Consider the following 15,414-nt stretch of genomic DNA (forward strand, 5'->3'; position numbering starts at 1 on the left):
AAGTGATGGCATAATATAGTGATAACTGTCAGCTTGAGATTGCTTTAAAGTTCACTTCTATGTTGTTCATTTGACAGTGAAACCAGAAGCAAATCTATAGAATATTTACTGTTTAAACAATTTCTTCTTTGTGCATATGTAAGTGAATCAGAATGAGGCTAATTTGTTATTTTAATGCAGTCCAGTACATTCCTGTAATAAATACCGTTGTTGTAAAATGTATCATTTTTACTGGCATTGTGGTGTTAACTCTGTGAGACCTTAGTTTGGTGTTGTTCCCATTAACCTCACTGAAGCCTTTTTTAAAATTATTTTATTATTTATGTATTGTACATATATTGTACATGCTGTTGCATTTATGGATAGACACCACAGGCGGCTGAATGATTTTGGGAAGGCTTTTTCTGCACTTCAGCACCAATATTGGTCCTAAACATCACAGGCAGCACAGAAGAGACAATTTATCTACCAGAATCATAAAACAACCCCTCTCTTTGCCCTTCAACTTTAAATCTATAATAAATTTAAAATGTCTCTAAAGATAAAATGTAACTGTTCAAGAAATAGTGAGTCAGACTAATGAAAATCACCAATAATAAATAAAAAAATAAGAAAAGCATTCAGAGAGCGCTGTACTCCTCCAAGGCTGCTCAGCTGTTGCATCATTCCTGATGGATGAAATTTTGAAAAATTTGTGGCAGAAATCACGGAAACATAGAATGTGGCCATTTAATATAGATGTACCCACAAACAAAATGACCTTTCTCTGAGCAGAGGCGCGTGTTATGCATGTGTACATTATTTACGGATACTGAATCGTGTGACTCAAATATGTTGCAGGCGGTGGGAATTGATGGGACTCGGAAACAACCCCACAATTTAATCAGTTGTTCCTTGCATCATTTCCGACAGACAAGTCCCGATAAGTCCGCAGAGGTGGACTTGTAGTAAGATTGCAATTGTGCGATCGTGAGCAGGCAGCTGACATAGTGTTCACTTGTAGTCATAGTTACAGTGATGCGTGACGTTATCTTGATACAGAAATCTTTAGTAAATCTGTGGATCCAGACTATAAGTAGCATCACTGCCAAAATCTGCCATTTCTGACCTTCAATGAAAATTTCATCCAAATTCGTTAGTCCATTTTTGAGAAATGTTGCTATCAGACAAACAGACAGACAGACAAACGTATGCTGAATGTCACATAAATCTGCCTTTCCTTTGCGGAATAATTATGGGGTTTTCCAAAACAGGATCTGAAGTTGAGTTTGTTTGCTTCATATGAGCAGCATCAAACAGCAGCAGGATCCATATCAGTATTACCACAACAAGAGAGTTCTGCACATTTACACACGTGGAACAACAGTGGGAACACCAATTATTATTTATAATTCTAAGTTGGCCTACACAGAGTCATGGTTAACATCCATCCATTATCTGTACACCACTTAATCCTCATTAGGGTCGCGTGGCAGGGAGCTTGAGTCTGACTTAGGGTGAAGGTAGGGGGCACCTTGGAAAGGTCACCAGTCTATCACAGAGCTACACAGAAAGGCAAACAAGCACACTCACATTCACACCTACAGACAATTTAGAGTTGCCAATTAACCTCGGCATGTTTTGGACTGTGGGAGGAAATTGGAGTACCTGGAGAAAACCCACATATGCACAAGGAGAACATGCAAACTCCATGAAAGAAAGATCCCAGGCCCAGACCGGGACACGAACCTGGGATCTTTTAACTGCAATGCGATGGTACTAACCATCAAGCCACTGTGCAACCCCATGGTTAACAATCTAGAGTTAAATTATTTTTGAGATTGCGGATTTAGTCTAGTGTTTAGTTTAATGCATTACAATACACACTGTTGATGTCAAAATTTGCATGTATAGCAAATATTAGCCGTACCTGTGCTCTCTCCGCCGTTGTGGTGTTTGTATCTGAATGAAGACAATAATGTTAAAGTGACCTGTGTTGGAATGACAGAATGCTGCCACTTAAACAGACTGAAGAAGCAGCAATGTCACAGATCCCACATCTGAAAAGTGTTTATTATTTTGTCTGCTCGTGTGTCTCCAATACCTGCTGCTGGGCTGAGGGCAAAACTTCTCATCTACTCTATCTGTACACCTCTGCATTTGATAGCTTGACTGGATGAGAAAGGAGGAGACAGCATTCAGGTAGAGAGGATGAGCTCTGAAATGCACTGGAGGGACTCCACTTCCTGTCCGTCCTCTCAGATCTCCATTAGCTCACCAAGACTTGCACTCTTCCCCATAACAGCAGGCGCCAAGATATCCTATTAGCCACTGCCACTCGTGATAATTGCCTGTACCCAGCAGTAGTAGTGTGGGGAAAAAGGTAGCGAGTCTGTATGGTTGTGCTTGTCTGTGTGTGTCTGTGTACAGTATGTTTATGTGTAAAGTAGTTGTTTCATGAGCCTCCTGAAACACCGCTGGGGCAAGAGTGGTTCCAGCTGACCGGTCTGTGATGTGGTCAAACGAGGCTGTGTTGGCCCCTCGAGCCTCAGATCATGTGCAGATCCATTAAATGAACCTGGTGCACTGGAGCCTAAAGTGTTCGGAGGCATTTACGCCAAAGTCCAGGGTTTGTTGCGCAGCGATCACTTCTGTGGGAAAAATGTAGAAGTTCAACAACAACTTTTTGATTTCATAACTGTACTTTTATGAGCATCAGCTTATGCACGAGTTCAATTAGAAAGGCTGTTTCTCACCATCACTCTCCGGTCTCACGACGCGGGCTCCATCAAACAGCAAAAGCAATCTTTCTGACAAATGGATTTTCAGGGTAAAAGTAATCAGTACTTTTATGTCTGGGGGTCGTTCTGTAGAAAGCTGACATCACCGAGGAAAGTTTCTTCACAGACTCAGATGGCGCACGACTCACCTGAGTTGGCCACGTTTGATTGAACCTCAGTTAATGAGCATGCATTTTGTTGTGCCTCTCTGCAACTGCGTTAACAGTCTTTGTGTTTGTCTCGCTTGAGTGCTTTAATACTGAAAAGTACATTTCTGTGTGAGGAGACGCACACCTGCTTTTTTTCTGAGACATGTAACTACATTTTCCCATGAAGTGGTAAAAAAATATATATATTTTTTTCACATCACTCAAAAAAACCCACAAAAACCTAAATGGGTATAATTCTATGGTAGTAGTGAATTTCTATGTGCTACTTAAGCCTAGAGCTCAGCCATTCCATTTTTATTTGATGTGCTGCCATTCTGAAAGTGGTGATGCTACACTGTAGTGTAAAATAATAGACTTGGGTCTTCAACTGGTCTCATGACATTTCCCTGTAATCAGCCCTTGTCTGTCCTTATTACCTGCTCTATGATCGAGTAATATCCTGCACTGTATGTCATGTGGTTCCAGCCCGTATGCCACGTGAAATACAGTAAAGATGTAGCTTGGTGATAATGTGGTAATATCTACAACTTTCAGAGGGCTTAATGATCGCCACAGAATAATTTTTCTTATACCCTGAGGCCACATGAGAACGGCACACCAGTCCGATTGGAAGAAAGTGATAGTAAACTGGAACAGTGTTGCCAAATGGAGCTTTTTATTAACTCACTGGCTCAATGGGGTTTGAAGGCTCATTCACAAGGTTGGGCCTCTGGTCCTAAGGGCAGTGCTTTGGATTGTCTTCAGAGATCAGTTTTCACTTTTGCTGTTCGCTCCACTGACGGCAACAGAATCTGTAAAACTGGTGGTTATAATTATTAGCTGTTGATTTAATCAGTGTTTTTCATTTCATGTATGGCTAGTTGCTGTATGACATCTGGCTAGTTAAAGAAAAACAGCTATTCAAAAGTGTGAATAGCATTAGAAAACAAATCTGCACAAAATACCCAAAATATCAAACCTATTTCTCGACTGTGTTCGTATTTCCATTTGTCCCACTTATATGTGTCCATGAGATCGTCCTGCTGCGCTGTAAATCTGTCTAGTTAAAACATGGTGACACAAATCCTCTCTTGTGCTCGTCCCAACACAAGCTTAAAAAGAGAAACAAACGAATGTCTAACGCATTTTGGTATGTGAAATTAGACTCCTTGCTTTCAGCCTCCAATCCTTTTAAAGCGTAAATGAGAGGCAAGTGACAAGTGCTCCTGACAGCTTGTTTTCCACACTCCTCCAGTGCAAGCCTCTGCCAGGCAGCCAGCTAGCAGCATCAGTTAAAGCTGTGCATCATGCAGCTGCTGGAGTTATTACAAAGCAATCACGGTGCCGTCATCTGCGCGCAGCCATCAGTTTGTATCTGCCACACAACTTTCTAATTTGAGCAAGCAGCATTTTGCTGCAAAACCTGGAGAAGAGCAAGAAATACTGGTAAAACTGTAAAAATGAGAACACACAAGTATCACATGCTTACTATTACAACAATAAATGCAATTTACTTGATTTATCATCATCAGAGACCTTGTCATTTTTTGTATAGTTTTCTCTTCTAAAACACACAAAAGAGAATTATTTATTTAGAAGAAGGCATGGCTAAGATGGTAGAGCAAATTGCCCACTAATTGAAAGGTTGGTGGTGCAGTGCCATCCCCTCCATGTGCAGAAGCATCCTTGGACAAGATACTTAATCTGTAGTTGCTCCTGATGGCAGGTGAGCGTCTTGCATGGCGGTTCTGACCCCACTAGTGTGTGAATGGATGAATGGAATATATTGTAAAGCACTATGAGTACCATTGAGATAGAACAGTAAGTGCAAACCATTTATTATAAGTAATAGCAATCAATAATTAATACTTATTTAGATTCATTAATTGTCTATTGGAAAGCACTTTGGATCAATGTCTGCAGTTGTAAGTGTGCTGTATAAATACCGACAACTTGACCTTACTAACTCTACAGTTTATACAACACTTCATTTCTGATTTTTTTTTTTTCATTTTTGCATCTTTAATATTCTTACATTGAACTATTGGCATCACAGCTGTTGTTAAACTACTTAAACCTACTTGTGAGATGACATCCAGCTGCCCTTCTGCTCTTTCTTGTGAAACTAATTCCCTTCCATCAAGTCAACATTTCACATGCCAGGCAAAAAAAAAGAAAAAAAAGAAAACAAAAATCTTTCAGTGGAAATTGAAATGGTTAAGTTTGTTCAAGAAGCTGGTGAATTCTCTCAGGAACAGGTTTAATTCTTCTGGTTTTCTGCTACATTCGAGGCAGTGCTGCTTTTTCGGGGGGTAGTTTAAGAGCTCTCATATGGTAGTTTTTATTATTAATTCATTTTGACCCAGGTCATGCCCATCATCTCCTTTCTGCCATTGCAAAGACGTGTTTTATCAGACCAGTTATTTTCTGTTATGCAAGACTTATAAATGTGAAGAATAGCTATAGGTGTTCTGCCTCAGAAACAAGATTTGTCATAGTGCAGATTTACACTGCCTGTCCAAAAATATAGTCACCACCTAGATTTAACTAAGCAAATAGGTAAGAGCCTTCCATTGGATCATTACTGCAGTGATGATTATATTTCAGCTGCAACAACTTATTTAGCCCTAGCTGATGCAGTGAGTAGCTTCTCATTTCTTAAACAACCATGTTGGAAGACATATCCTGAGTTCGGAGAAAGGATGTTTATCTGTTTCAGAAGGGTCAAATCATTGGCCTGCATCAAGCAAAGAAAACAACTAAGGAGATTTCTGAAACTACTAAAATCAGATTGAGAACCATCCAATGTATCATTAAAACCTGGAAGGATAGTGGTGAACCATCATCTTGGAGGAACAAATGTGGTTAGTCATGTCATCTGATGAGTCCAGATTTACCCTGTTCCACAGTGATGGGCACATCACGGTAAGAAGAGAGGCAGATGAAGTGATGCACTCATCATGGCTTGTGCGTATTGTACAAGCCTGAGGGGGTTAAGGTTATGATCTGAGGTTGGTGTAATTGATCAGATCCAGGTTCAGCAACCTTATGTGTCCAAAGAATGAGGTAAGCTGACTATCTAAGTGGACTAAAAAATACCAGGTCTTACCATCAACAGAGTTTTTCTTACCTGATGGTGCAGGCATGTTCCAAGATGACGATGCTAGGATTGATGGGGCTCACATTCAGAACTAGAAAAGCGCTCGGAGAGCGCATACTTCCGCCATGCCGTTTGTCTGTCTGTCCGTCTGTCCGTCTGTGTGTGTGTGTGTGTGTGTGTGTGTGTGTGTGTGTGTGTGTGTGTGTGTGTGTGTGTGTGTGTGTGTGTGTGTGTGTGTGTGTGTGTGTGTGTGTGTGTGTGTGTGTGTGTGTGTGTGTGTGTCTGTTTGTCTGTTAACAACATAACTCAAAAAGTCAGGGACAGATTTTCACCAAATTTTTACAGGATGTTCGGAAGAGCAAGAGTAAGAATCGATTAGATTTTGGAGGTGATACGAATCACCGGCCATCTCTCAGTTGGACAGAGAGCTTCAAAAAATTCCTGGATCCAGACGGTGATCCGGATCACCTCCAAAATCTAATCAATTTTTACTCTTACTCTTCCGGACATCCTGTAAAAATTTGGTGAAAATCCGTCCATGACTTTTTGAGTTATGCTGTTAACAGACACACACACACACACACACACACACACACACACACACACACACACACGGACAGACAGACAGACAAACAAACTCCGGTGATTACATAACCTCCTGGTGGAGGTAATGAGTGGATAAGGGAGCATTAGACATCATTTTCACATGTGGATTGGCCTCCACAGAGTCCAGACCTCAGGCCCATTGAGAATCTTTGGGATGTGCTGGAGAAGACTTTGGTCCGACTCTCCCATCATCAGTGCAAGATCTTGGCAGAAAATGAAGGCAACTCTGGACAGAAATAAATGCTGTGATTTTTCAGAACCTTATTGAAACGATGTCACAGCGAATGCGTGCCATTCTCAACGCTAAAGGTGGTCCAACGACATATTAGAGTGTGCAACTTTTTTGGGGGACAGGCAGTGTATGATCTCATGTCAAGGCCCTGTCACACTCTAGCATATGGAGCCAGCGTATGAGGAACGTATCGAGTATTTCGAAAAATTGTTTAAACGCACAACTTTTCAGTGTATGAGGTCAATTTTCGGTTTATGACCGTTAGAGTAACGTGAGCCTAGCGTACTGCCAGCGTATGAGTAGCGTATGAGTAGCGTACGCATAGCGTATGTCAGCATATGTGAGCGTATGTTATGTGATGTGTATTTGAGTTGGACGTATACTGATGTATGAGTAACGTATATCAGCGTACCTCCAACGTATGAGAAACGTATGCGGAATGTTAGCCTAACTTATGAGGAGCGTACACAGCTGGTGATGTTGGGACCAACCCTGTCCAGCAGTTCATCATACATTTCTGGAGGCATGCGTAGGAAGTTCCTGAAGGCTCTCTGATCTTCATTTCTCAATTCAACCATAAGCTGGTCATAAAGGCCAAATTGACGCCGCCTTCAAATCCAAGGTTTCACCCAGATTGCACGTCTCATTGTATGCCTTCTTCTTCTGTGTTTAGCATACTCAACTGCCAACTGTAACAAATCTTGGTGATGTTGCAGCACAGCAACCTCCATCTCTGAACTGCTGGTACAAACTGATACAGATTTGGAAATGTGAGACTTTATATACCTCTCATACGCTGGAAATACGCATGTAATACGCATGGGATAAGTTGGCTGTATGCTCAGAACACGTTAGGCATAAGTTCAGTACGTTAGACTGTCGTTAGCACTACCATCATAACGTTAGCCATTTGTTAGACACACGTCAGACACACGTTCATTATATGCTCCTCTAATGCTAGGTTTCCTGACCCACTCAATTTCAACGTATGAGAAGCGTACTCGACATATGAGTAACGTACCTTCAGCATACCTCTAGCATGTTCAGCGTATGAGGAACGTATGAGGAGCGTAAAATTCATACGTCGGCATACGCTGAAAATTTTTGTGCATGTTCAAAAAATGTTTTGGCCGTCAGCGTACATCAGCGTACACCGACGTACCTCGACGTACTAGAAACGTATTCCAGCGAACCCTTAGTGTGTTTCAGCGTATGTCAGCATATGCCCAAAAAGTCCATACGTTCCTCATACGCTGGCTCTGTACGCTAGAGCGTGACAGGGCCTTTACCAATGACCAATTGTTTTTAACTTTAGTTGACTGTAGACATCAGTTGGGCACATGTGCACTTCTGAATTTATAGCAGTACTTCTTTTATGGATCTGGGACGATGTTTCTGCCGTCAGGGTTTACATGGTGGACATATAGTAAAAGCAATAATAGAGTTTAACAGGTCAAAGATAGGAACAGTTCATAATACGTTTGTGTAGGTATGTAGGTATGTGTAGGTAGCCTATGTTGAATACCCTTCAGCTGCCTCTTTGTGAGAAAATGTGTTGAATTGGGAAACTGAGTGATGAACGGTTTTAATGCGATACTGTATCTTGATATCAAATGTACTCCCTCAAAAATTTGGCGATGCATGGTTTTTAGAGCTGTGACAATTAAACTATTAAACAATTTGCTACAATTCTGATAAATGATTAGTCTTCTGAATTATTTCTGAATCCTAATAATTTCAGATTTATTTTCAAGTGAATATCTTTGGGTTTTGGACAAAACAAGACATTTGAGGACATCATCTTGGGCTTTGGGAAACACAGGTCGGCAACGTTTTTCATGTTCTGACATTTTATAATTCAAACAATCACTTGATTCATCAAGAAAATAATCTATAGATCATTCGTTAGTAAAAATAATTTTTAGTCGCAGCTCCTAATGGGTTTCACTGAGCAGCGGGGCATATTTTAATGGCAATACCTGCTTAGCCATTGTGCGCCATCAAGTTAAGTTAATGTTGAGTTCAGGGCTTCTGAAGGTCAGGTCAACCAAAATGGCTGAATTCTGAATTAATTAAACATTTATATGATACATTTATTAACCCACGTTTGCATAGAGTTTTTAATGTTACAGCAACATTACCTTTCCTCTGCTGGGGAAATAGTAAATGAGTCCAGATGACAAGAGTATGTGTGCTCGGAGCCCTATTCTTGTATGAATGATATAGTGAATTGATAGCTCATTGAATGTCCTCCAGAGAGCCATTAGGGTTCATTTCTATTTTTTAAATCCGGTCATCTCTCTCTCTTTTCAAGAGGTACCTTTCTACACGCTCCCCTGCTTTAATTAAAAAGGACGCTTATCTGATTTTTCTTCTTCAGTCCCAGAGAGGAGCGAAATAACTGCAAGAGACAGAGGAGCCCGAGATAACCAGCAAGTGCAAATGTAAAAGAATGTTAACACTATCACAGGGCAAAAAAAGGGAGTCGAGAGAGAGAGAGAGAGAAGGAGGACGAGGTCCGTCTATATTACTGAAGTCATTTTGGACAACAATGAGCCTGTCAGTCAGCTGCAAGGACAAAGAGGCATTGATAGCACCTGCTGAGCCACCTCCACATCTCTGTCTTTGTTTTGGTTCTCGAGCCTTTTTTCTACTGGAAATCCTTCATATTCGTGCCTCAGGAACACCAATAATGATATTCAGTGTCACAGCAAAGCTTAACAAAACTGTTATTATACAAATACATATAAACAGTGATTTTCAGGTCTGCAGAGAGACGATTCTGCTGTGTTTTCCAAGAGCAAGCCTTGAAAGAGGACAAGTGATGTTAGCAAACATTTGCGGCTCAGATACAACTTTGGCTCAATTAAATTTTTAGTGAACTCCTCACTGATTAAATTGTAAACATGCATTATTGATTAGTATGACCACCTCAGGCTTGTGAGTAGTGCAATAATTGGCTGTTGTATTTGCTGCTACAACTTCCTGGCATAGCAAAGCTGCCGATTTAGCAGGAAAAGGTGGAAAAAGCCAGAGAGAGCTTCAAAAATTGGCCCGTTGACACGACCGCACGAGATCGAACAACAGCACTGCCACACTTTCCCCAGTGTGAATCGAGCAATATTTTAACTCTTCCCCGTCCCAGTGGATTGTTAACGTGTCATATTTGGCTTCACACTCCATTTAACCCACCTTTGACTGTTTGCAGATCGAATCAGACACACACGCTTGAAAATGAACCTTCCACCATCATTTAGTGCTCCGCTGCGCTGACCACTCTGCAGAACAAAGGTCTCAGATAAATGTGGGAGCAGCTCCTTTTGATGCAAATGGTGTGAGAAATGGGTATCTGTTGCTGCTCTGTAATTGCGGGTCTCAGCATGGCTCAGTGCGTCTCCTCTGAGCTCCAGCTTGTTTATCTGCTTTGAGCCGCTGTGATATTAACGTCTCTCTTCCCCCCTCTCTCTCCCTCCCTCACCCGCCCCTCTTCCCTTTTGTTGTTTCCTGGAAGGTGTTGCCAGGCATACTGCAGAAGCATTGCTGTATCTTACCAGACAGGAACACAGGTAAGGACCGAACACACGTAAACCCCCCCTTCTCTCTTCCACCAGTTCACACACACAGTGCTGATTCAGAAGACAAAAAGCCAGTCAGTATGTGGGAGGTGAGTGGGAGGTGATGCTGGGGACTAGATGCTCGTTGGGGGTCACATCTGTCTGTCTACCTGTTTTTGTCTGCGCTCTGTACATCTGTGAGCTCATACCTCGTCAGCTGGCTATATGGCTTCATTTTGACTGACACATAGTTTTGATCGGTGCTGTTTTTACTATTTAGTCACTTTCTCATTGCTATTCTTACAACAGAGCTGCTACTCAATGCTGCCTCAAGCAGAGACATGTTTCAAAAGTCTAAAAATCTACTGGGTTTACCTATGTAGCCTGATTTGCTCCAATTACATACCAGAGGGAGGAGGGGGGGGAAACTATTGGGGGCCGTTTTTGCGAACTTGTGATGATGACGGGCTTCTTCACATCATTGCAGGTGTGAAGAGGTTGCTGATGAAATTGAAGAGCAGGGAGATATACTCAGGTACCTGGCCGCAGTCCTCACAATAATGACTTTTTTTTCTACCTCTGTGCGTTTTCTTTTGGCGACTCAACCTCTCTAACCTCTCGACTGCACCGAGACTGCATGCACATGGGCTCCCACACCATCCATCCCACTAACAATGCCTCACTAATGCTGCTCCGAAACCAGTTTGTCAGTCTCATGGCCATTTTCTCATCTTAATAATAACTCCTTCTGCGGTGGTCCTCCGTTATGCACTTTTCTTTTGTTCTGTTTCTTAGACGTATGCCTGGAGAGCTAAATGCACACCCTTCTCCGGTGTGACACACATGCTGAGGAGTAGAGCAAGGTCGCAGCAACCTTTGGGGCAAAGAGAGACTCGGAAACTTATTATGAGTTTTAGGTGCTTGGAACTCTCCGAGTTATAAGTGATAACTCTGAGGCATCTCACAGCGTGAAATTAATGTTTGATGAGGCATATAGGCGAGATTATCTGCACTTAAGCAGATAAGGAACTTGACAAACCTGTAAATCGTCAATTTTAGTGATATTCTGAGCATAAAATTTCTAATCCAATCCACTCCACTCGTGTCTGTATTCAAAGGATGCCGGATGGATGGGGCTTGCTGCTAGGGAACAGTCCTCTTTTTTCCTTTAAATGCAAGGCAAGTTCAATCAATCACGGAAAAGTGAGTGAAGAGATTTAAAAATATTCACTTCTTGGGAATAATGTACAAGGCTTAACTTTCCCGGCACATTGAGTTGCTTTGTGTTTAGTGGAGGTGGCTGGAAATCACTGCATGAATATGGAAGACCCCAGGGGTTCACCTCTCGACTGGTCTTCGAACAAGGGTGTTCTGAAAGGGTGAACACATATTAAAATAACCTTATAATAACCTTATGAATATGGATGTGTGAATCTCTGCAACTTTTCTGTTGAGATTTTAGTCAGACATTCGTCTATGATATTTGCATCTGTATACATCTGTGCGCAGGCGACATTGTTTGCATGTGAACTCGGCAGCAGCATTAGTTTGACTGCACTTGCTTAGATATTTTATTTTGAAAAACATCGCTCCTCTGTGAAAATGTCTTCGCTGCGATAGATTCCACTGTCACAAACACACAGCAGTGGTCCGTCAACAAACCTCTGATTTTTGTCGAAGCATTTTTCACCAAAGTTCACTGATCATCATTCAGCCGCAAGAGCCCTCTCAAATACAAGTCAAGGCTTTTGCAGAGTAATGCCTACCTTGGCATCCTGTTTCCATGGCAACACAGCTGTGGTGTCAGTAGATGCAAAAGGCTACATTTTGTCCATTTTTCATGAGCAATGCTTCTGTGTGCCGATTGGATGATGCAGTGTTGCTGTATTTGCATATGCTAAACAGATGGCATAAATTAACACTAGCGCTGGCTGACGATGCTCATTAGTGAGTACAGTAGTGTTGAGTCAGGCCTGGGTCTGCCTGAGGTGAGACATGAGTGGAAACATTTAGTGTAGAGCTCTGTGAAGGAAAGGGTACAGTAAGAAGGCTGAAATAGGAAGAAAAATGAGAGAAAAAGCAAGTTATATTTGAGGACACTTTGAATACAGTGAAAAGATCGGTATCTGCTGGTGAATGAGATTAAGACACTGCTGTGTGTGTGTGTGTGTGTGTGTGTGTGTGTGTGTGTATTGCTATCTATGCATGTGCTCTGCTCTACTGTACGCCACTGAGTCAGGGGCGCCCTCTCCTGGCCAGTTCCGACACCTCCAACAAATCCACCTTCTCCTCAGAAACCCTTTTCTCTTCAATTCCTTACTTTTGTTCTGTGATTCGTAAGCCCGTGCACAGAAACTGAAGGGATGAGGCTTATCGTAATCTTCCACTCCCCCTGTTATCAGTGTGTCCCTCTGCTCCTAATGTACTCCATAAGCAGAACCCCTTGCGTTGATGAGCACTCAGCATTTTTCTATGCCACACATTCATAGACTTTTCCTATTTATAGACATTAATTAGCGTGTGAATATTTCACCATTCTGTTGCCATTTTTCATGTCCATGCTGAATTTCTCGCATCCTATTATCATCTCTTCCTATCCCTGGCTCAAAGCCGCTCGCCAAATCATGCTCGAGCGTTCTGGAAAAAAAATATAACTAGTAATTTCCACTTATGTAATTCACTGAAACCCCATATTTGGCTGCGTTTGGCTGGTACATAATGATACTGAGGACATGTTCACATGCACCGAATGAGCATGAGGGCGGGTTTGTCGCAGGGAGTGAGTAGATTTGGATTTACAGTGTCTCCCATTGCTTATTCTGTTTTACAATCAGTGTAAGGGTACTGTAAAGAGACATGCTGACTGGTGCATTCTGGGAACCCCTTCTGTCATCCTTTGCAGTATTTGGACACTTCTGTTTTGCATTCATGGCCTTATATCCTCATCGATTTTTGCTTCCCCTGAGCCTCACAACCACCTCTACCAGTATCACGCACACACATACACACGTACAAGTGTTTGCTCATTTCCATCACACATTGCCTCCATTTTCAGCTCCCACTTCTTATGTGGTACACCTTGGTGTTATTGTTTAGCTTGCACATTTTACCTTTTGGAGATTGTCGGTGGATATGGTACTATATATTCAGATATACTTGCATGTGACTGCGACTTCTTGCACAGTTTTCATTGCCTGGTTTGCAAATTCAAGAGCATGCACAGTGTTTGGTTGTCTTGCCAGCAGTCTAGTTCTGTTTTGTATGAGAAGCCTGAAAAATTTTTAGTCCCAGTGTTTTTAATCTCCCCATCTACTTCATATGCCAGTGTTGTATAGCAAGCTGGAGCGCTTAGCTATTTCTGCGAACAGTTGAATCAGGCATGATGAAAATGTAACAACTTGATGTCCTTCAGCTTGAAAGTGCATCCATGACATTGAAAATAGTAGTTTGACGAGAAAGAAGAGACAGCCACATATTTATTTGAAAGCAAAGTAATAATTTGTGAGGGTAAAGTGTCATCAATCTAATTCAGGATCGTGTCCACAAAAAACTAATAGAAGTGCAAAATGGTTAAATGTGTGAAAACTGTTATATTAAGGCTACCCATTCTGACAATAAAACCGTGTCAGGATCATATTATTGTGACATTTGGACATCATAAAGTCCAATAATAAATAATACATTTGCTGAATGTGTTTCCTAAATGTCAAGAAACCACTGGCCTCACAGTGCCATCCGAAGTCCCGAGTTTTCCTCATTAAAATGTGGCTTGTTAAAGCAAACACTAATACGGTAGATGTTGGGTTGCACTCTCGAAAATTAACTTTAATTAGCTAATTTAGCACTCCTGCTGTGTATTTTGTGTCAACTTAAAGTGGAAGGGTTTGTCTGAGGACATGTTGCCATGGAAACAAGCGACCAGGCCAACTCGGGGGAATATGGAGGAGACGATAGATAGTTAGAATGTGAGAGAAGTTTCTCAAAGATGAAAATCATAACAAAATATTGGGGAATTGTACTTTCAAGTCGACTTAAGAACCTCACAACAGTTCGAGTCGGCGACCTTTTTTAAACTTAATCCCGCAATAAAGTTTCTGATGTGTCCCCATCCAGAAGTCCCTGAACTACATCAGTCTAATGGCTCTTCTCTTCACCTTATGTAGTGTACGTCTGGAGTCACAGCACGTCCATCTCAATCCTTCACATGTCCTGCTCGAGTCTGTCCGTCCCGCTGTGACTCTCACTGACACGGGAGTGAATCAGCAGCTGCTCTATTAGCTTGCATAATTAACTGGCGGCCTGTCTCTTCCCCTCCGAGTGTGTCGGGCCTGCTTTTGTGAATGCATACACACAGACACGTTGCACATACTTGCTTTATGAGCATGCACACAGTCAGCCAGCGCACAATGTGTCCTCCAGCGCTCTTGATATCAATCTGTAGCAAAGCAAGACAACCAGGGAGAGCCTGTCTTCTTCTGATAGCTTGCAGATGCCTTGATGCCAACTCTGTATGCTCTTCATAGCCTCTCATCAAAAGAGAGACACCCAGGGAGACAGAGGGGGGAATATGTTAGAAAAATACAAAGCGCAAATAAGACGTATGAACTGTATTTGCAAAGGACGGAAGGATGACAGTGGAAAAGCAAGACAGAAGGATGAGCAAATGAGTGCGAGCTGACAGCATAAAGTGAGAGGAGAGTGTGTGTGTGTGTGTGTGTGTGTGTGTGTGTGTGTGTGTGTGTGTGTGTGTGTGTGTGAGAGAGAGAGAGATGGAGGCCCTCGGTTGCTCTCCTCATGTCTGCTAAACTCTCCACTGCTGTAGATGATAATGAGTCCTGCACTATCTCTCTTCCTCAGCCTTCCCCACTTTCTACTGTTCGTCTCTCCCCTCGACACAACACCCGCCTCCCCCTCCCGTCTTCTCTCCCGCTCCTCCCTCCTCCTCTGCACTCCCCTCCCTCCACCCCCTTCCAGCACCACCAAAGCGAACCCACTGAACTGTTACGAGAGTGGG

General features: G+C 42.2%; 1 protein-coding gene across 1 annotated transcript in view; it reads left to right on the plus strand.

Moving 5' to 3' along the window:
• dlgap2a (discs, large (Drosophila) homolog-associated protein 2a) overlaps positions 1-15,414 on the plus strand; it is a 212,484-nt gene that overhangs the window by 6,050 nt on the left and 191,020 nt on the right. The window contains 1 exon segment of the mRNA XM_051945125.1: positions 10,358-10,412. Coding sequence (XP_051801085.1) covers positions 10,358-10,412 — 55 coding nt within the window.

Source organism: Acanthochromis polyacanthus, chromosome 1 (genome assembly GCF_021347895.1).
Source record: "Acanthochromis polyacanthus isolate Apoly-LR-REF ecotype Palm Island chromosome 1, KAUST_Apoly_ChrSc, whole genome shotgun sequence".
NCBI classification, from domain to species: domain Eukaryota; kingdom Metazoa; phylum Chordata; class Actinopteri; family Pomacentridae; genus Acanthochromis; species Acanthochromis polyacanthus.